Below are 21988 nucleotides of genomic sequence, written 5' to 3'. Positions count from 1 at the left end.
GGGGGGGGGTTGGTCTTTAGTAGAGCGGATAAGGGATGCCAATTTTTTATATGGTCTGTAACAAGAAGTTAAGTCATGTTTTTTTAGGATTTTTGTAATTTTTTCCGAGGTGCCTCGGATATAGGGTATGGTGATGTATTTAGAGTAATCCATGTTGTGAGAGGGGGGGATTACTGGTTTCAATATTTTTTGGGGGAGTAGCCATTGGCTGAGAAAGTGTTGAGAATGTGGTTTAGTTCTGTGGTTAGGGCATTGTCATTTGAACAGATAAGTTTAGCCCTGTTGCGTAGTGTCTTAATGACTCCATATTGTTGTGAGGAGGGATGGTGGGATTGTTGGTGAATGTATCTGCCTGTATGGGTGAGTTTTCTATAGACTCAGCCCACTTCAAAGCCAGCATAGAAAACCTTACATGCAAACACACTGACATAATGGTCAGTTTCGATGTCTCCTCCTTGTTCACAAATGTCCCACCCAAAGAATCCTTAGAGCTAATCCAAGCTAAATTTTCTCCCGATATCACAGCCCTTTTTCAGTTCACAATGAACTCGGGCTATTTTGTTTGACAAGGAAAATTCTACAAACAGAGGGAACAGCCATGGGTTCTCCACTCTCCCCGACCCTTGGCCAACTTTTATATGGAAACTTTTGAAGAGAAAACCTTAAACTCTGCCACACAAAAACCAACCATTTGGCTTCGCTATGTTGATGATGTGTTCGCTATTTAGCCACATGGCTCCGATGCACTCCTCTCCTTCCTAACACATATAAACAACCAACACCCCAGAATCAAATTCACCCTGGAAGAAGAAAAAAACAACTGCCTTCCTTTCTTAGACGCACTGATCACCCGCCAGCCTGATGGAACCTTGGTTTTCTCAGTCTATAGAAAACCCACCCATACAGACAAATACATTCACCAACAATCCCACCACCCCTCCTCACAACAATATGGAGTCATTAAGACACTACGCAACAGGGCTAAACTTATCTGTTCAAATGACAATGCCCTAACCACAGAACTAAACCACATTCTCAACACTTTCTCAGAACCCCCCCCCCCCTCACAACATGGATTACTCTAAATCCATCACCATACCCCATATCTGAGGCACCTTGGAAAAAATTGCAAAATCTAAAAAAATATGACTTCTTGTTACAGACCATATAAAAAATTGGCATCCCTTATCCGCTCTACTAAAGACCCCCCCCCCAGACCTACCTGGTGTATACCAGGTCCTTTGCAGCTGTAAGCTTTCCTACTTTGGCCAAACAGGCAGGACAGCCAATATCAGAATTTCAGAACATAAGGACTACATCCGGTTTCACCAGTACAGCCACTCTGGTCTTGCTGACCATGCACTGGATACCTGCCATAGAATACGGTGGAAGAAAGCCACAATAGTACACCATAGTAAATACAAATATGAAAGACTTTTCATGGAATCAGCTTCAGCCCTAAGAAACAATCCGAACCTCAACAAATTTGGCTGCATGAGACTGCCTCAAATTTGGGAAACCTACAACAAAAGACCTTCAGCCCATTCGCCCAAGAATACCAACATTGCCCGCTAGGGGGCACCATCAGGACTTTAGGAGAAATAATAGCTTCCTGCCTCTTCCTCATTTACTGTTTGTTGTGCCTGCATGTGCGTGTCTTGTTCGTAAGTTTCTTGAAAATGGCAACATGACGTTGACGAAATATTGAAGTATATTAAAATTTATTTTAATGCATATCCTAGTGACATTGTAATTTCCTTAAATTACTTAGTAAAAAATAATAATCTGGTGTCATTTGACCATCACTTAATTAATTAAACAAGGCCCCCTCGGTTTCCTCAGTTAAATATAATGAGATTATATTTTGCAAAAATAAAAATTCTTTCCAAATTCTGCATATTCCATTAATGAGTATATAATTAGCCAATTGCCAAAACTATGGCATTCCTATTTTCAGTTACCATATCACGATTATCTGGTTACTTTGTAGTATGTCTGAATGCTCTTTAAAGTTTTCATAACACATGTGTATCCTATCCACTTATGGATTGTAAAGTTTAAAAAGAAAAAAAAAAACACCTAAGCACAGAATTGATGCTTACCGTAGGATCTTCTGGTCATGCTCAAAGATCCATCTTTTACATCAATGTCCTTTTAAATTTGAGCCTTTATTCAAAGAGTGCTGAAGTGCTAATACATTACCCTAACTTAAATCAGAATGATTGTTTTTTTATCAAAAATTTTGAAAAGTCTAATTCTGATTAATTATAAACAATGCTTTTTTTTTAGCTATACATTGGTATCAAGTTTGTATCTCTTTGAAATCCATTTTGTTATTCTACCTTTTTGACTTGTCAGTTACACTGCAAGTTTCAGATTGAAATATTGCTATATACCTTAACTTTTTTCTTGTTTACATGTTCATATATTGTTTTTATCTCTGTCACAAGTGCCTTTAAAAACTAACCTTTTTAAGTGCTTTATAGTTGAAGGTGAGTTATCTGGTTTCATATGGAGGTAGCAAGATTTCCCCCCCAGAAACTTTAGTTTTTCATCCTCTAAACTGGCCAGAAAATATATGTAATTAACAAGCATAATACAAATACAGCAATCCCTCGATTAATGCGCCCCTGATTAGTGCGTCATTTTTTTCGATACCCAATTTCGATTAGTGCGCCTATATACATCTTAAAAATAAATGTTACGGATTTTAAAAATTTTCAATGTATACATTTTTTATGGCTAACTATTTTAAAAAATCACTCGCCAGGATGAAATAATTTAGTTACCGATTTGAAACATTTTACAAAGCTATTTTTTAATGGCATACTACACTGTGCTCCAAATTTACTACCAAAATTTATGTCGTCTGCTTTACATAGCATTTTGCTGATCATATCTCATGCAATTGTTTTTCTTATTTTTTTATTTTAAATTATTTTCCTAACCTTTAATCATGAGTAAAAGAATTAGTAAGCAAAAAACAGAAGTGTGAAAATGATTCGAAAAGTAATCTGATTGGAAGAAAAACTTGAAATAATAAAGAAAAATGAACAAGGTGAGTCCAGAGCAAAGATAGGACAAGAACACAAAAATGGGTGAATCAACTGCTTGAATACAAAGAGGCTGCTTGAAATTCATCATGCATGCACTCGAAATCAAAGTATTATAATGATTGAATTAGAGAGACTTCTTTTTACATGGATCGAAGATTGTAACCAAAAACGGATCCTGCTAAATGCTGGCTTTATTAAATCAAAAGCATTAAACCTCTTTGCAACCTTGAAAGAAAGAGCTCTCAATGATGGAAAAGAAGAGGAATTCCACGCTAGTTCCTGGGTAATTTTAGCATTTCAAAAAAGAGAAATATATTACATAACGTTCTAATCACAGGCAAAGCTGCAAGTGCAGATAAGGAGATATCAAGAGATTTTGAAGAAAATTGTGTAAGAAGGGGACTATTGTGATCGACAAATATTTAATGTCGATGAAACCGGCCTTTTTTTGGAAGCGAATGCCTTCCAAGACTTTCCTAGCCAAATCAGAGAAATCTCAGCCTGATTATAAAGTCGCAAAGTTGAATGAAATTACTGCTAGCAATATGCGAGCCGTTTGGAAGCATATTCTTCCACATTGTACAAATGATTTTAGAGGCTTTTCAGATGAATCTAAGTTAATTAAATCTCATTCTGAAAAGTTGAGTGATTACGACCAGCTAAATTTAGATGAACAGCAGGAAGATCCTGAAGAATATGAAGAAAATTTAATTATTGACAAGCCCAAAGAAACAATTTGAAAATAATTTTTGTACAATCGAAGTTTTTAAGCAGCAATGCTTAGAGACTGGTGAAGAGAGAACCAGTAAAATTTGCAGAAGAAGCAATAGGACCATACCTTCAGTTGTATGAAAAAAAGAAACAATGCTCACCAAACTACGTTAGCTCAATTCTTTGTTAAGAAGCAGAATAATAAATTTATATTCTGAATATGTTTTATTGTCTTTCAGCTTCATGGTTTTCCTTTAACTAAGCCCTGAGACATACCCTAATTCTTTTATAAAAAAAATTAAGGGTCAAAAAAGAATCTGAGGAACAAATTATACTTTTTCCCCATAGGTTATTATGTTCGATTAGTACGTTTTCAATTAATGCGCCTGTTTTAAAGAACGCATTAGGCGCATTAATCGAGGGATTGCTATACACTAGTCTGCTCATAAATAACAATAAAAGCTTAACTGCACAGAGTGCCATTTGCAACACCTAACAAAATGCATTTGGAATCAATAATAATAATTCCGTGTGATGATACTGCGTCCCCCCCCCTTTTTTTTTTACAGGAGGTCATGGGACCATCTAGTCCCCCCCCCCCCAATTTTATCCGGGCTCTGGAACCAGAATAGGCTGACGAATCAGACTTATGGCTGGGTCAGTATTCCTGATTGTAATCCGTGTGTCCTCAGACCAGTTTGCCTGCTTGCAGGATGAAAAACACCAGATAAACTGGTGGAAAAACCCCTGCTGTCCACGCCCAAGACCAGCTGACTTGGCTATGGCCGAGGAAGATCCTTCAGCTCCTCGCGTCGTTCATGGGAATCGAACCTAGGACACTCCTTCTCCAGGCATATGGTTGCAAAGTGCAAAGCCACTAGGCTAACCACGCAGACATTTGGGATTGACTGATTCATATTATCACAGATCATTGCAGGGTATGCCATATGCCTAAAAGGGTTTAACATAAGATTGAGCCTACAGATTGTTTAGATGTACAGTCTAGGTTTTTTTTTAGGTGTCTCTGAACTATAGTATCATCCCAGTATTAATTTCAAAATAATGTGTGTGCATGCATCCATACACATGCTGAATTTCCGTTCATGAAAGTTATAAAGCTTTGAAGTCTGTTCTGGAGACGCATTATCTTTTTATATCACTTCCAGGCTTCCAATGCAGGGTAGTTAGTTACATTATTAGATGGAAAATCATATTTCATAGTCCACTGATTAATACAAATTGAAATTTACACCTTGCTTAAACAACATACTGTTAATATAGGCAATTATTTTGAATTTTACTATGATATGATTTTATTAATTGAATGATATTTTATTGCTTGCAGTTCTCTTATGTATTCTTCTGTCAGTAAGAGCTCAACTTCTTTTTTTTTTTTTTTGCTTAAAAAGGAAGGAGAAACTATTGAAAAGAACTTAGTGTTTTTCCTGGGTGTGTAGTTAAGAGTTCGTTTAATATGTTTAATATTATTTTCATCTGTCTTTTAGCATTATATTACGGGTATTGATATTACTGGCTTATATCTGTGACTGGTTTGTTTTGCAGGAAGGAAAAGCTCATCTTACCTCCATGTAACTGGCTAACTCATGTTGAGTCAAAAAAAAAATCTTAAGATACAAAGATGTTGCAATTTTTATGTTTTCAGATTATATTTGTTATATTGTGGTTATGATTAATCTGATGTGAAACTGATTGGACTAAACTAATATATGTTATCAGGTTGCAGTTTTATCTTTTGAACATAAAAAAAAAAAACATATCTAACCAGTTAAATGATAAAAATTAAAAGGATATCACTTTATGATTATTTACAGTACAGTGTTTTATTTCAGATAGTGGACTTGAAGGAGCATTGTTTGAAGAGCTTATGTCTACAGAAAGTAAGTGACACTAGTATAATTTTTGTGCAGATCAATAGAATTTTGAGTTTTAATGTTGTAAATTTTGCCTTTCTGTTAAAGAGAACTAGGTTTTATTTTATCAGACTAGTGACACATGAACAAAGTGTGCGTGTGGATGTGTTGGGGGTTAAGACTATTATGAACAGCATCAGTTACTTTGCTTTTGTATTTTCTTAGGCTGTTTCTCACCTCAATCTTTCCTTGATCATTCCTTTAAATAATGATCAGCAACAATGTGCCAACTTAGCTTTTGCCATACCAGATCCAAAATATGTTATGCTTGTGGCATCATATCATTTCCACGTACTTCATCTGAATAAGGAATTTTTGGCCAAAATCAAGTCTATAAGGGGTGCTTAAGGGTCAAAGCTGTATAACTGAGAGGAGACCTCCACGTAGCCTTTAAAGGAATGCGGAGAACTGACCAGGGCTTCTGACCTAATGTCCAATCCTCACCTTCTCGTGTTGCACCCTGTTGGGTATCTACTTGGATACTGAACGAACGTGGATGGGCTGGCAATTTGGGATTTAGCCAACCAAATTGTATTCTTATTGGTTAAACCAAAATAAAAAATGATGATACGACATGACAAAATTTCGTGTTTAACCGGGGCGTCGCCCGGTTAAACAAGGCCGGCGTTGTTTTCGCCAGGGAACCAGGGCAAACAGCAAAAAGTCAGCTACTGGAACAAATCTGAAAACAGATCCCAACTCAACATCACCAGAGTTAAAGATCGGTACTATCAACATAAGAAGCCTGAATGCAAAGAAATGGAGCTAGCTGCGGAATTAGATAAGTACCAGATCGACATAATACGGGTGACTGAAACACAAAAAAGACAAAAACTAGTGAGATCTTTCTGAGCAATAAATACAAAATGTTATATTCAGGCAATGACAATCAAGGAAAAGAAGGAGTAGCCATAGTATTCAACACAAAATATGAGGCTAATCTTCTTGAATGGCAGTCAGTCTCAAGTAGAGTAATGTGGGCAAATATGCGAATAGGAAACTGGACAATGAGACTTATTTGTGCCTATGATCCCACAGAAGGTTCTACTAAGGTAGAAGTGGAGGAATTTTTTGAGGCTTTAGAAAAAGCAACTGACACAATGAAAAAGGAAAAGTTGGTCGTTGTTGGGGATCTAAATAGCAGAATAGGAAATGATTGTGAGACATACAAAAATATTTTGGGAAAATTTGGAGAAAAGAGCAAAGCTAATAATAATGGCAAATACCTGTTGGATTTCTGCTCAGGACATGGACTAGTTATTACTAACACCATGTTCCAACATAAAAATGTGCACAAATTCACATGGAGAGAAGAGGCAAGGAATAAGAAAAGTCTCATTGACTATGTTATTGTTGATAGTGATGTTTTCTCCCTGGTGCAGGACACCAGAGTGTACAGAGGATTTGAAATTGGAAATGATCACTATTTAGTCTTGAGCAGGATAAAATCGAATTTCATATTGAAAAGAATAACATGTAAGAAAGTTTTAAAGCGAATAAAAGTTGAGCAGCTCTCAGATGTGAACTGTAGTAGACTAAAATACACAAAGATTATTGAAGAAAAAATGAAAGAGTTTGAGAACAGGAATCAAACCTTGGAGATTCAGTGGCAAACTCTGAAGAAAACATTGATTGATTCTGCCAGAGAGAGGCATGTGGTGAGGTTGTCTGCAAGGATAAAAAAATCAGATCTCCCTGGTGGACACAGGAAGTTAAAGAGGCAGTGAAGGAAAAGAAGAAAGCATATCAAAAGTTCATGTCAAATAAGTCAGCTTGTGCTCTTAGAGAATACAGAGACAAATGCAAGAATACTAAACAGTGTGTAAAACTAGCTAAACAAAAGTCATGGGAGGACTTTGGCAAGAATATAGAAAATAAATATCAAGAAGGTGGCAAAATATTCTGGAGGTTGTTGAAGAAGCTTAGGAATGGAGGAAAGAGTGCTGTAAAAGGAGTTAGAGATGATGAAGGTGACATGAAAACGGGAGAAAAAGATATCCTTGAAGTATGGAGTAATTACTTTGAAAAACTGTTAAATGAAACAAGCAGTGATGACAGCACAGTGGTAAAAAACACTGACCAGGCATGCAGTCAGGAATGCATACTTGAAGTAGAAAAAGCCATCAAAGGCTTGAAATGTGGAAAGGCAGCAGGAGTAGATCATATTCGACCAGAAATGCTGAAGTGTGGTGGTGGTGGTATAAGAGTCTTACAGTGGCTGCACTGCATAGTTCCGAATACCTGGACAGAGAGACGAATTCCCGATGATTGGAGTAGAGCTCTCATAGTACCCATATATAAAAAGGGAAATAAAACTGAATGTGAGAATTAGAGGTATTTCCCTACTGAGTGTTGCTGGCAAGATCTATGCAAGTATACTTGAGAAACGGTTGAGAAGAAATGTGGAAGAAAAGCTTGGTGAAGAACAAGCTGGATTCAGGCCAAATAGAGACTGTCAGGATCAGATCTTCACTTTACGACAAATAGTCGAGAAAGCATGGGAATATAACAGAGATCTGTATTTAAGTTTTGTCGATTTGGAAAAGGCATATGACAAGGTGCCAAGAGAGAAGCTATTCAATATGCTACAGTTATATGGTGTCAATGGGGCATTATATCAAGCAATACTTAGTCTTTATTTGAGTTGGAAGTCAGCAGTTAGAATTGAAGGAAATACAGGAAGATGGTTTAATGTTAAATCTGGTGTGAGACAAGGATGTACATTATCCCCTCTGTTATTCATTATCTATATGGATCACATTATGAAGGAAAGTGGTATTAAACATGATATCAAAATTGGAGATGTTAATGTCAGCTCTTTGCTTTATGTGGATGATGTTATACTTCTAAATAAATCCGCTACAAGTCTGCAAGATTCTCTGACTAAATTGAATAGCTGTTGTAATAGATATGGTACGAAAGTCAGCAATAAAAAGACAAAGATAATGAAAATAGGCAGAATCAATGAAAATGTCAACTGTGTTGTGAATGGAGAACCTGTGGAACAAGTAAAACATTTCAGCTACTTAGGGACGATTTTTACTGAAGATGGTAAATTAAATATAGAAATAGACAACAGAATCAGCAAAGCTGGTATGGTGGGAAGTCAATTGAATATAATTCATATGGAATAAGAGAGAAATTAGTCGGAACACTAAATTAGCTGTATACAAGACAGTGTTCAAACCAGTCTTAACTTATGGATCTGAGAGCTGGGTCAGAAGTAAAACACTTGACCAAAGACTAGAGACCGCAGATATGAGAGTCCTGAGAAAGATTATAGGCATGAACAGATGGCATCAATGGCAATATTATATTAAAAACGAGGATATTAGGAAAGAACTTGACATTGTCAACATCCAGGAATGTGTTAGCAGAGCTAATCTCAGGTAGTATGGTCACTTAAACAGAACGGGTGAAGAAAGATTAGCAAAACAAGTGTTCTCTGCCAAGTTTGCAGCAAAACGACCCAGAGGAAGACCAAGATATAGTGGATTGATACAGTACAAAGTGCCTTAGATGATAGAAATATAAGATCTGATAATGTTGGAGTCTTGACAAGTAACAGACTGATTTGGAGGAAAATTGTAGATAGGAAGTTAGTAATGATGTAATTTTTTTCATGTAGTACTATCGTATCCTGTACACCCCTTGAGGTACATGGCAGGAATTTGATGATGATGATATCAAGATTGTTTGATATAGACTTAAATAGATCTTGGTAGTTAGTGGTATTAATATTTCTGACATGACAGTCCATCAAAGACTGTTGGAAGCAGGGAGGGACTGCAAACAGACCAAAAAAAAACTGTTTACAAAGGCTATGCAGAAAAAGTGGCTCCAACAGGCAAAAGTGTACAAAGATTGGACTGTTGAGAAGTGGATGAAGGTCATATTCTCAGAGAACCATTTATTTGTCCAATGAGAGCAAGTATCCTATGTTCACAAATCAGCGGCTGAGAAGACCTCTCCTGCCCACCTTCAACAAGCTCCTAAATGCTCAGCTGAAAGATGTTTTGAGTTGTTTTTGCACATGGAGGTCCAGGATCACTTCTGCCTGTTGATGATGTGATGAGGCATGACCAGTACATAAACATATCGGAGAAAAAAGTGGTCCCACAGATCCCGAAAGACAAAGAACTCAGAATCTCACTCCATGCTACACTTTAAAAAAAATGAAAGAGTTGCTCACAAATCACAACATGCAATTGCTTCAGTGGCCAGGTAACTCTTCTGACATTAATCCAATAGAAAATTTGTTTGCCATAGAAAAAGAGACTTGGAAAATTAAATTGTGATTACATAGGATAACTTAATACAATCCATTATAAAACTATGGTTTCGAGATGCAGAAATAAGAAAAATGTGTTCTACAGTGGTAGAGTCCATGCCTAAGCAAATTAATGAACTTATTAGGAACAGAGAAGCACCTAAAAATTATTAGGTAAAGTTGGAGTTTAATTTGTACTTATTTTCTTGCGAAATTAAAATGTTTAAAATGTGAGTGTTCAGATTAATTTGTTTACTACTGTACATACAGTATAACATACAAAATATGTGTTAATCAATTCTATGTTATCGGTAAGGCTTCTGGTCAACAGAAGTTAAGCTTTTGGGGATGTCAAAAGTTATACGTGGATTTTCGACTGTGCAGGGGTTTCAGAGCCCCTACATATCCCCCCACCTGCCCACTCGCCCGTGTTATTCAAGGGTCAACTGTAGAGTGATTCAGCCAGGGAAAACTCAACGGTGAGGTTGTCTGCAAAAATCAGCACGATCTCGTGGGACCAGGAAGTTATAGAGGCAATCATGGAAAAGAAGAAATCAGTTTTTGCAAATGATGCAGCATGTATCATTAGAAATTACCAAGAAAAATGTAAAAATGCCAAGTTATATGTAAATATAGGTAAGCAAGTTATGGGAGAAATAATAAAAGACAACTATTATGAATTAAGCAAAATATTCCAGAAGTTATTCAAAGCTAGAAATGAAGAAAGGGCACTGTAAATGATTGACAGTCTTTCTTGGCTAAGTGGTTAACCTACCCACTCTCCAACCTAAGGCTGCAGGTTTGAGTATTGTACAACTTTATTGTATCACTAAATACAGTACACAATTAGTCTATGTATTATATGTAGTGACACTTGGTGTAGATTGGAAGTGCCTGGAATGAAATTGAATCGCCTCTGCATAATGATAAACAACTCCCCTCCAAGATATTAAACTGATTTTTGGAAGGTGGCAAAGTGTATGTGGCCTACCTCAATTTTCCACAAGTTTGCCCTAGTGTAGCACACTATCTCAAGGATCAGTTCTAGCCATCAGGGCAAAATGAAAAACATATACATGTATATATGCTAAAGTGAAACAAAAGTTTCACTAAATCTGTCTTTGCTACATATAATAAAGTAAAGACAAAAGTGTAATATCAAACATGAATTTTATTAACATTTAAAGACAACAGGAAAAAACCCTTGAAATAAACAATAGAAATTAGGAAATATTTTATTTAATACCATGAGTGTAGTGTGCCTTGTCATAAAATGTAGGAGTCATTCAAAACTCTTTATTCATAGGAATAAAGTTTTACTCACTATGCCTATTCTTTCAGAAGATGAATGAAAATGTTCCTGTATAGTAATAAATATCCAACAGACACCATACTGCAAATGTAAAATAAGTATCTCTATTGTACCACTAAACATAGTACACAATTAGTCTGTGTGCACTATGTAGCAACAGTTAATATATTAATTGGAGATGTCTGGAATGAAATTAAACTGTCTCTGCATATTGATAAACAACTCCCATGACACTAGTAATAAAACAATAGTAATATTACAGTTAAAATTTAATTGAAAACATTCTGACTCACATATATTTAAAACTTTGCAAAAATGCACCTGCTCAATGCAGAAGGAACATGTCATACTGTCAAGCAAGTTCCCTTCTTGAAGGAAATGTGGAATGTGACACTGCCTGACTTGAATGTGTTAAAGCTACAAAATCTATGAGATATGCACTGCTATTTTCTATTATATTTCATTTTAAAAAAATGTTTCTTGCAACCCTCTAAACTGGCTTCATGGCAAACTGACAGATATCATTTATCATATAATTCGTTTTTATAATACATTCAAAAATCATTGACTATAAATTTTGAATACTAAAATTTTGTGGGTGCAGCTACTAGGCACATGTGCTCCCTTTTTTTGATTGGTGTGTTCTTTTGCATGCACAGTTTATGTAAAGACATAGTTATAATTAAGTAATAAATTAACAGAAGAGATTGAAATTAATCAAGGTATAAGATAAGGATATAGTTTGTCTTCAGCTCTATTCAGTGTGTGTGTGTGTGTGTGTGTGTGTGTGTGTGTGTGTGTGTGTTGATCAAATGATTAAAAAAAATATAGAAAACAACAATAAAAGAAACCAGGTATCTAGTTAGCCAGAAATGAGATTTTATTATTATGCAGGAACCTCCACATAGTGAACTCATTACATGAGGACCACCCTAGCTGTTATCCATATAGTATCCATCACAGATCTCTCTTTAAACTCATTCAACACTCATCACTGTTTCTGCTCCATTTCATTCATTTGCCTCTTACCAAGAAAAAAAAAAAAACTAGTTCTCACTTCCCTGTTAAAACAGGGAAGTGAGAACTAGTTTCATTTAACATAAAAAGTCACATTTAACTCAACAACTTACAGATGTGATCTTTGTTGTTATTGTTTTTTTATGCATCCTTTTTATATATGTTACCAGCAAAGTGTGAAAAGCAGGCATTCTATAGAATGCTTAGGCGTTTTTTGGTAAAGTATGAAATGTCTATTTTTTTTAATAATTTGCATACTTTCCCTAGGCATTGTTTAGAATACCTAGGCATTATATAGAATGACAAATACTATTTCGGATATATTTTCATTTTGAAGTTGTAAATTTTGCTGACATGGGAAGGTTAGGTTACGTTAGGTGCTGATGGTTGTTATGAGTGTGACAGGTGATGGTTTTTACCGACTTGGAACTGCCGAAGGAATTTTAAACCAACTCTATGCCAGATCACAATTCACTTTATGTCTCAAGTACTCACTGAGAGTTAGAGACGTTCCTGACCACGAAATAGGTCTCCGGTCAGTTGCTTCCACAGGTAGCGGCCAAGGGTTCGTGAGTTGTACTTGTAAGGCCAAGTGCCGAAATTTGAAGTGCTTTTGTATGAAAAAGGCAGTTAAGTGCAATTCAGAATGTCTCCAACTCTCAGTAAGTCCTTGAGACATAAAGTGAATTGTGATCTAGCATAGAGTTGGTTTAAAATTCCTTCAGCAGTAAAAACCATAGTCTATTACACTCATAACAACTGCCAGCATCTAACCTAACCTTCCCATGGCAGCAAAATTTAAAACTTCAAAACCTAACCTAATCAGTTCCAAGTCGGTAAAAACCATCGTCTGTCACACTCATAACAACCGCCAGCACCTCACCTAACCTAACCTTCCCATGGCAGCAAAATTTAAAACTTCAAAATGAAAATATATCCGAAATAGTATTTGTCATTCTATACAATGCCTAGGGAAAGTATGTAAAATATTAAAAAAATAGACATTTCATACTTTGCCAAAAAACGCCTAGGCATTCTATAGAATGCCTGCTTTTTACACTTTGCTGGTAACATATAAAATCTTTTAGTAATTTAAATGTACTCATAGGAATCACTGCTGACTGGTCTGTGGTGATAGACCACTCAACATTTTGGTCACTCACCCTGAATGCTCTCCTACACTTCTACATGTAGATTTTACTGCTCCTGATCACAGCTAATTGCCTAGCCATAACCAACTCCTTTTGGACACAATCTGTGGAATGGTTGAAGAAACTCAGATTGCTCTAGATCTTTCTAGAGCAGTGAGTAGCAACTCATGGCCTCCATGCAGCCATGTCTGTTAAACTTGACAGACATGGCTGCATGGCATGTACTGTCAAGCAAATTCAAGAAAGAACTTGCTTGACAGTACACCATGTTCCTTCTGCATTAAGCAGGTGCATTTTTCAAGGTTTTAAATATATGTGAGTTTGAATGTTTTCAATTAAATTTTAACTGTAATATTACTATTATTTTAATGCTAGTGTCATGGGAGTTGTTTATCAGTATGCAGAGACAGTTTAATTTCATTCCAGACATAGCAACATGCAGCCCTCCAAATATTAACCTGCAGCTCACCAAAACGTTGCACTTCATTTAGCCGAGGTGTAAAAATTTTAGCAAAAGGCATACTGTGTTATCAGTATGAAGCACGCATTAAGAGTTTGTGTAAAAAAAATATTTGCTCGTGACAATAGTTCCCACAATTGTGCCATTCGCCTTTGCATTTTCAGTCACGCACAAGCTTTTCAATATATGAGCTTCGTACTTTAACAATATATGAAAATAGTTGCATTATTCTTGAATAAACTTATTGATACAATTTCTTTTAAAAAATTGCTTCTTTACAATTTTTTTTTATTTTTTTACAAACAGACCCCTGTGTTTAATCAATGAGTTCAAAATCTAGAAAATGCAAAGTGTTTTTTTACTTGCATAAAAGACAATGTTGTTTGCTTGATGTGTTGTGAAAAGATATTTGTTCTCAAGAAATATAACATCAAGAGGCATAAAACTAAACATTCCTCAAAATTTGACAATTTGCAAGGACAGTTACGCAAAGACAAAGTCAATCAACTGCAAAAAAAATCTTAAACAACAGCAAAACGTATTTAGAGCTGCTTCATTAACCTCAGATACTGCAGTTCGTGCAAGCTACATTGTTAGTCAAATTTTGGCAAAAAGAATGAAATCGTTCTCTGATGGAGAAATCGTAAAAGAATGCTTATTATCGGTAAAATATGTCGTTTTCCCTGATTAAGAAAAAAAAATATATGTATAATTTCGAAAATCACCTTGTCACGATTTACAATCGCAAGAAAGATTGACGAACTTTCGCAAAATATTGAGGAAATTTTGCAGGGATATATTTGTAAGTAAGAAATAAAGAGATGAAAGTTGTGATATTAGTGATACTGCACAACTTGCTGTCCTTTTGAGAGGAACAGATTCTAGTTTTAACATCACCGAAGAATTTGGATCTTTAGTTCCATTAAAAGGAACTACTACCGGAAAAGATATATACAGGGAACTGAAAACTGTTCTTAATCAGTTAAATATTCCCATTGAAAAGATCATCGGTATAACAACAAATGGAGCTCGAGCCATGTCTAGTATGAAAGTTGGTCTGTTGGGATTATTATCCAGAGACATAAAAAGATTAATAGGATGTGAAATAATTGTCTCTTACTGCATTTTGCAACAAGAAAATTTGAGTGCAAAAGTTTTGAAAATGTCTAATTTCCATCTATCATTAAAATTGTAAATTTTATTAGATCTTGAGGACTGAATCATCACGAATTTAAGGAATTTTTGAGAGATATGGATAGCGAATATGACGATATCTGTTTTAACACTTAGGTTCGATGGTTAAGTCATGACACAATGCTTAAGCATGTGTACAATTTGAAGAGCGAAATTCAGTTATTCTTGGAGATGAAAGGCAACCTGTTTGCCTTCATCTCCAGGACTGGATGTGTGACATTGCATTTTGCATTGACATTACTCAACATTTGAACAAATTAAATGTAAATCTTCAAGGACAGAATAAACTTATTAATGAAATGTTCGATAAAGTAAAAGCCTTTGAAAATAAACTAAAAGTTTGGAATCGGCAACTGGAATCTAATAATATGGCTCATTTTCCAATTTTTAGAAAAGAAAATCCACCTGAAACAAAAAAATAGGCAGAGGAAATAAAAAGACTACAAGAAGAATTCATTTCACAGTTGTTCAAAAACTTATGCAAAAATGAAACTAATTTTGATATTTTCTCATCACTCTTTAATGCAGACATTGAAAGGGTTCCCAAAGAATTTAAAATGGAAATAATTGATTTGCAAAGCAACACTGAACTAAGAAATAAGTTTCAAAATGTTAGTCTTATTGACTTTTATAACTTTCCAACTGATAAATTTCTATTGCTGGCTACCCATTCCAGGCAAATGAGTTTATTTAATAGTACTTATCTGTGTGAGCAATTCTTTTCAAAAATGAAAATTGTAAAAAAATTGATCATCGAAATCAAACGACTAAAAAATTGTATTAGTCACAATTTCAAATGTAACTCCCAATATATGTCGAAAATAACAAATTCCACCCCTTAAATTAAAACTTTTTGATTAATATATTAAAGTATTTAATATTGTGTTCATTGCGGCCTGTATAGAATATTAGATTTTCAATTGTGGCCTCCTGAAGGACAAAGGTTGCTCATTACTGTTCTGGAGGATTTGATTGGGTCTGCCAGACAGCCATTTACTGTAACGCTCATAGTAGGTGGTTTCCTCTTCAGATTTCCCCACTAATGTTGGAGTATCTCAGAACTCTGTACTGTTACCAAACTCTTGTTCCCATACATAAAGACCTTCTTTCACTAACATCTCAGACCGTATCCATAGCTTTTAATGATTACAGTACATCGCTATTCACTCCATTATCTTTATTTGGCAACCCTCGTAGTGCAGAATCATTTGGAGCTTCAAAATTAACCAGGCATTCTTGGTTATAGAAAATCAGTGACAAAATAAATTAAGAACCAAAATGCAATCCTGTCTTATTTTTGGCAAGAAATATCTCGCTTCACTCGCCTTTATATTTGATAATGCTCAGTTCTTCTGTGGTTCTCACTCAAACCACAGATAATTCTTGATCAAAACTCCACAAGTGCAATGCCATAATAAAAAAATTCTCTATAACAAGCACTTCCTGTGATCCCTATGAGTTTGCTATGGAAAGAGTTGATAGTATCATGATCAGATTTCTACTCTTGGGATGGCTTACATCTATAGCTATTCCTGGTACAAATGCTCACTCTCAGATTTTCAACCTCCAAAAAAAATAGGTCTATTTTCCACTCATGATATTACTTGGGTGATGACCTCTCTGAATCCTGGGTGCTATGGCACGTGCTGTGTGACCACCCAGGGCATATATTCACCTATAAAATTGCTGACATATATAAATCCCTTCCCAACCTTGGAATGTTGCTCACACATTTGGAGTAGTGCCCCAGAAAAAATCTATAAGAATCCTTGATGCTATTATGAAGTGGGCTATCTGATTGATGACCCCTCTCATGTTCTGCACTGGCCACCACCATTCCCCCACTTACTTCCAAGGTTATAAGAACACATGGAGCTGCTAATTAGCATCCATGTACTCCATACTCTAGCTTCAAACCAACCAACCAACTTTTCTCCCTCTTCTTTCATTGCTTGCGGTTTTGCAGTGGGTTTGATTTTTTTTTTTTTTAAATCGAGAAAGGATGAAAAAAGACAAGAATAAAAAATAACTTATTTCTTAATTTCCTCTGCAGAATATTCACATAGAACTCTTAATCATAAGAGTTAAAAGGCTTGTCAGATGCCTGCACTTTAGATTTTTTAGTTTAATTCATAACACAAGACAATAAGAAAATAAATATTTACTTGTCTAATATTTGTATAGTTCTTTGTTATCAATTAAAATTTATTAAGCTATTTCCTACTATTAACTAATTGTTGCTGTTTGCATACTGTGGCACTATTTGTGTTATGAGGCTGGGTATAAAACCAGTGAAATCAGCAACTATAGTCTGCCCACAGTTGCGAGAACCCTAGTTGGCACAGTGCCAAGAAGAATCAATTTATGTGGAAGGGGAGAAAGGAATAAGGCAATGTACGAATTCATCAGCAACATGCGAAACATGCTCTTTATGTGCAAAATTTTCCAACTGTTATACAAGCAAAATAGTTACCACTTTAAAAACTAGAATTTTCATTAAAAAAAAAGAAAATTTTCTGACTTGTAATAATGAACATCCATCTCAACAAAATCCATTGATTACCCTATTGTTGGAATGGATTCGCCTTCTCATGCCATGCACAGAAATGTCGATTGGTTTCTCATCTGCGGTTGGACAGTAAGTAAATATATTTTCTTATAGTTTTGTGTTGTGAATTAAATCATAAGAAATCTAATAACAGAAATCATTGTTTAGCAGATGGCTGTTGATGTATGATTCAGCTACATTCGTAATTTAATGTTAATAGTTTTGAAAATAATTATGTCAATAGTATGTATAGTGATTAATTGCTCTGAAATGTTTCTGTGTAGTTCTTTATATTTAGTTGATGCTAGAAATGCCAAAAAAATAAAATTATGATGAATTACACACACAGATGTATATTAAATGTCATTCTGTTTATTTTTTTTTCCTAATGAATTACCTCTATAATCTTCTTTATCTGAGTAATCAGTTATATCACCACATACTATTCATGCAGCTTTCCATTAAGGTTATTCTGTGGGAATGACTTTTAAACAAATGATCTCCTTGGTGGAACTTAGTTTCAGTTAATTTTAGTTTTCATCAAATATGTATTGGCTGAAAACTACAAAGGTGTTGTTAAATTGTGAATGAAGAATTTTATGATTATTAATACTTCATTCATGATTTCACATGAATTGCATTTCCTGAGCTAAGTTTGCTCTTAAGTAAATTGTAATTTACTTACTGTTATTTGTTCATTGAAATAATAATTGTAAATTTTTTTAGTTATTTATCTTATATAAATTCTTTATATTAACTTGTAAATGTATCCTAAGTGAATTGTAATATATGCGTTTTATTTACTGTTACTGAAAGTGAAAGTATTTCTAAGGGACTCTGCTAATGTGATTTGATTGGCTACTGTCAGAAAACTAAGTTATTTTGAGATAGCGTGTGCCTTAGCATTGGGAACTGTACAACGATCACATGGGAATTTGTTTGTAAACTGAAAGAGTGGAGAAAAACAAGTTTGAGCAGGAAAGAGAGAGAGAGAGAGAGAGGATTTATGAGATATAGGAAGAAGGAAATTGGAGAAAGTGTGGGAAGGTCGTGAGATGTGATCTAACCTGGGATTGTACGATGTAACAAAGATTTGGAAACTTGTTCCAATTTTAATGAATCTTACTTCGACCTCATATTTATTTATAGTTCCCTATCACCTTGTAAAGGAATTTACCCGAGTGAAAGGATAATAATATGATCGAGATTTATCGTAAGATAAGTTACTACGAGCAAGAAAATACATTTTCCAGTCTTAACAAATAAGATACTATAACTTTTGTGTTATCCATAGTGGAAGATTATCGAGTGCCTAGAAGTGTTGTAAGAGTTTTCCATAATGTGCAAGCTATGATGATCATACCGGTAAGAATATCTATTCTATAACTAACATGTGATAGTGTTGCTTGTGTCTGGAGAATTTGGTCAAATTTCGTGTTGCTGGAACCAACTAGTCAAGCTTGAATGAGTGATATTATAAAACATTTTTCTTGTGAAACTAATGTGAGAAACGTCATTGAAGAATTAGTTCGTGTTTGAATGTGTTATCTCACAATGTATATGTAAATACAAGACTGAGCCTTATAAGAACTATTTTAATCCTCTGATAGATATTGATGATGCCAGCTAAGTGTTTGATAAAATTGAAGTTTGTGATTATTCTATGAGACTAAAAAGAATTACTTTTTAAGTGTTTTGCTGAATATTGTTGTTGTTTAAGGTGAAACTAAGTTGAAATCCTAACGGATGAGAATTGTGAAAGCCTTATATGTTCTAGCAGTAAATGATGCACTCAGCTGAGTAGAATCTAAATACTTTATAGAATGCATAAATTATTATCTAATTGTATTGATCTTAATAGAGTAAGTTTCTTATGTAAAAATAATTTTGTGAGAGAATTAAATATCTTGTTTAACTTGATTCTTGCGCTTGCTTAATTTCAGTTTCATTGCACCGCTCATTAAAATACGAATCTTGTGGGAAACCCTATGTATAAGTAAGAAAATTTCGGCCTGTAGTAAGTTCACGTTGCTGTTGTGCTATTTGATGCTTGACTCCTTCACAATAATTGTGATTACAAACATAGAGTGGTGCAGTATAATAAAAATTTGCTTTATGTTTGAATGTGAGGTCAACCAACAACTAGCAAATATAAGGTTGGATGAAAGACTAAACCAACAGTGTCATTTCTTTACCCTATATGAAAAATGTTACAGATAAAATAGTGAAAAACATTTTAAGTTGTATAATATTTTTATTATACAACTTAAAATTGCCTTCATACCACTACAAAAATCCACATTCCTAAGATCTCTAAAACAACCTCAGCATCATGGACACTTTTTGTAGTGGGATTGAAGACAATTTTTAAGTTATATTGCTTGGGTATTTTCACTATTTTATATTAAATGGCCAAGAATGTATAAAATTTCCTATACTGCAGTATCTGCTGTTGGACAGGTGGGGTTGATCTGGAGAAACAGGAACATAAGTCAAGGTTGGCATTTCATACCACCAAAGAAACATATCAGGTACTTTGGCAACTCACAGGAATGACATACATAGAATTCAACACTATGTTTGCAGATTAAAGAAACTACTGAAATGGTACATTGTCTCATTTGGTTAGCATATATAAAAGACCTGTATTAATGAATTAGGCTATGAGAGAAGTTACACAGCACATAACAAGCCACATGTCTGACATCTTGATACTATATTCAACGTCCAGTTTTGTTCATTCAATAGATAACAGTTATTAATTTAGACTATTAATCCCTTTTTCTATTTGTACTTAATCTGAAGATGTACACAATAGGATGCATGGAACCGATAATTAGATATTTTTCTTTCTACTATGTTATATGTGCTTCTCCCCTGATAAATATAAGTATCAGCCCTTATTCATTCAGTAACCAATTAAATGCTTATTAATAGGAATGCATAAGTATTTTCTCCATGTTCCTTAGAGAATACATGTAAGCTGTTTCTTTGATATAATCCAAATTTTTCGCTGATCTTGAAGTCATCAGTATGGGTTTCATTTGTAAACAAATATGGTAACTATACTTTAAAAAAATTATATGAATTAATATATTGGTAATATTATGAAAAATGTTTCTATAATTCTAATTCATAGTTCTGAGGTAGTAATTTACAAAAATGCAAAATTGGCATTATTGTACCATATAGCAAAAAAGCATTTCTTTATTCAATTGTTGATTGTCATTTATATTATATTTTATCAACTTGTGTGGTATTCTCACTTGTAAATTCAGTAAACATATATTGAAATGGAATTTAAAATTATATTTTTTTAGGTTTTTCGCCACTTCTGAGATTAAGTCCACCCCCTAGTGAACATGATTACTTCTTTCATCTAGATGACACTGAAGGAATTTCTGATCTCTTTGACCTGCCATTGATGACTCTTTGATGCTTTAGTTCTGCAAAATCAGGAAGAGTGGATTTTAGTTGGATATGCCAGAATAACCAGAGCATCATGGTGTATACTTTTAAACAGTTCAATTTTAAATAATATTGTGATGTTTATAGTATTCACTATCAGCCATGTTCTGTTAGTCTGGGCTGCTTTATAAATCATTATCTGCACAGAGGAGCTATACTCTTTATAATAAGCATTGGGATGATAGTTCTGGAAGCTGGAACTTTTTTGAGCAATGCATAGTGTATAACAGTAGGTGTTCCTTAAATATTTCTTCTGAAGGCATCCTAAATTATCATATTTCTTTGTGGCACCCTCACACTACCATCACATAAGGTAGTGAAATGCGAGAATGAACATTAATACACTCTGGCATTTTTAGAAACCCCCATTCATTTATGTGCTCTTATCCACCTAATCTGATGGTGGTGATAGTAGTGGTAATAATAATATATTCTCATGAGTTCCAGTATAAAGATCACATAATTCTAAGAACACTTTATTGGTTTCCCTACATTTCTCTGCTAGTTAATGTATATCATTTTGTACACTTCTTTGGGAGAGTTTGATGGAATCAAAACTAGTTTTCAACTGTCAATTCCATTCAAGTTCTGATACAGTAAAAGTTACTTGTGTTTAACTGACACCTAACAGACTAGCACAGAAACTACTTTCTGTACTAATAGAGAAGTGTGAAATTAAGTTTTATCATAGAATCATTTGTTCTTAGAATTATAAACATAACCAGAAATATACTACTACTACATAAATCTAGTTCTGTAGTAGTAGTATATTTTTTAGACTAAAAATTTACCGTTATAAGAAGTCCCATGTATCAAGCGAAAGAAGCTTTTTTTTATATTTCATAGTTTGTGATATCGTTTCATTAAGTA

At 34.6% G+C, this 21988-nt stretch overlaps 1 protein-coding gene across 1 annotated transcript in view; it reads left to right on the top strand.

The window, feature by feature from the left end:
- The window catches only part of LOC150103291 (transcription factor E2F5-like), a 119051-nt gene extending 97450 nt beyond the window's left edge, over positions 1 to 21601 (top strand). Inside the window, exons 8-9 of the mRNA XM_090397885.1 lie at positions 5618 to 5665; positions 20971 to 21601. Coding sequence (XP_090254011.1) covers positions 5618 to 5665; positions 20971 to 21086 — 164 coding nt within the window. The 3' untranslated portion in view covers positions 21087 to 21601. The remainder of the gene's footprint in view (positions 1 to 5617; positions 5666 to 20970) is intronic.
- The last annotated feature ends 387 nt before the right edge of the window (positions 21602 to 21988 follow it).

This window comes from Typopeltis vanoorti, chromosome 9 (genome assembly GCF_054136105.1).
Source record: "Typopeltis vanoorti isolate ZY-2024b chromosome 9, IOZ_Tvanoo_1.0, whole genome shotgun sequence".
Lineage (NCBI taxonomy): Eukaryota > Metazoa > Arthropoda > Arachnida > Uropygi > Thelyphonidae > Typopeltis > Typopeltis vanoorti.
This window is presented reverse-complemented; position numbering and strand designations above follow the sequence as displayed.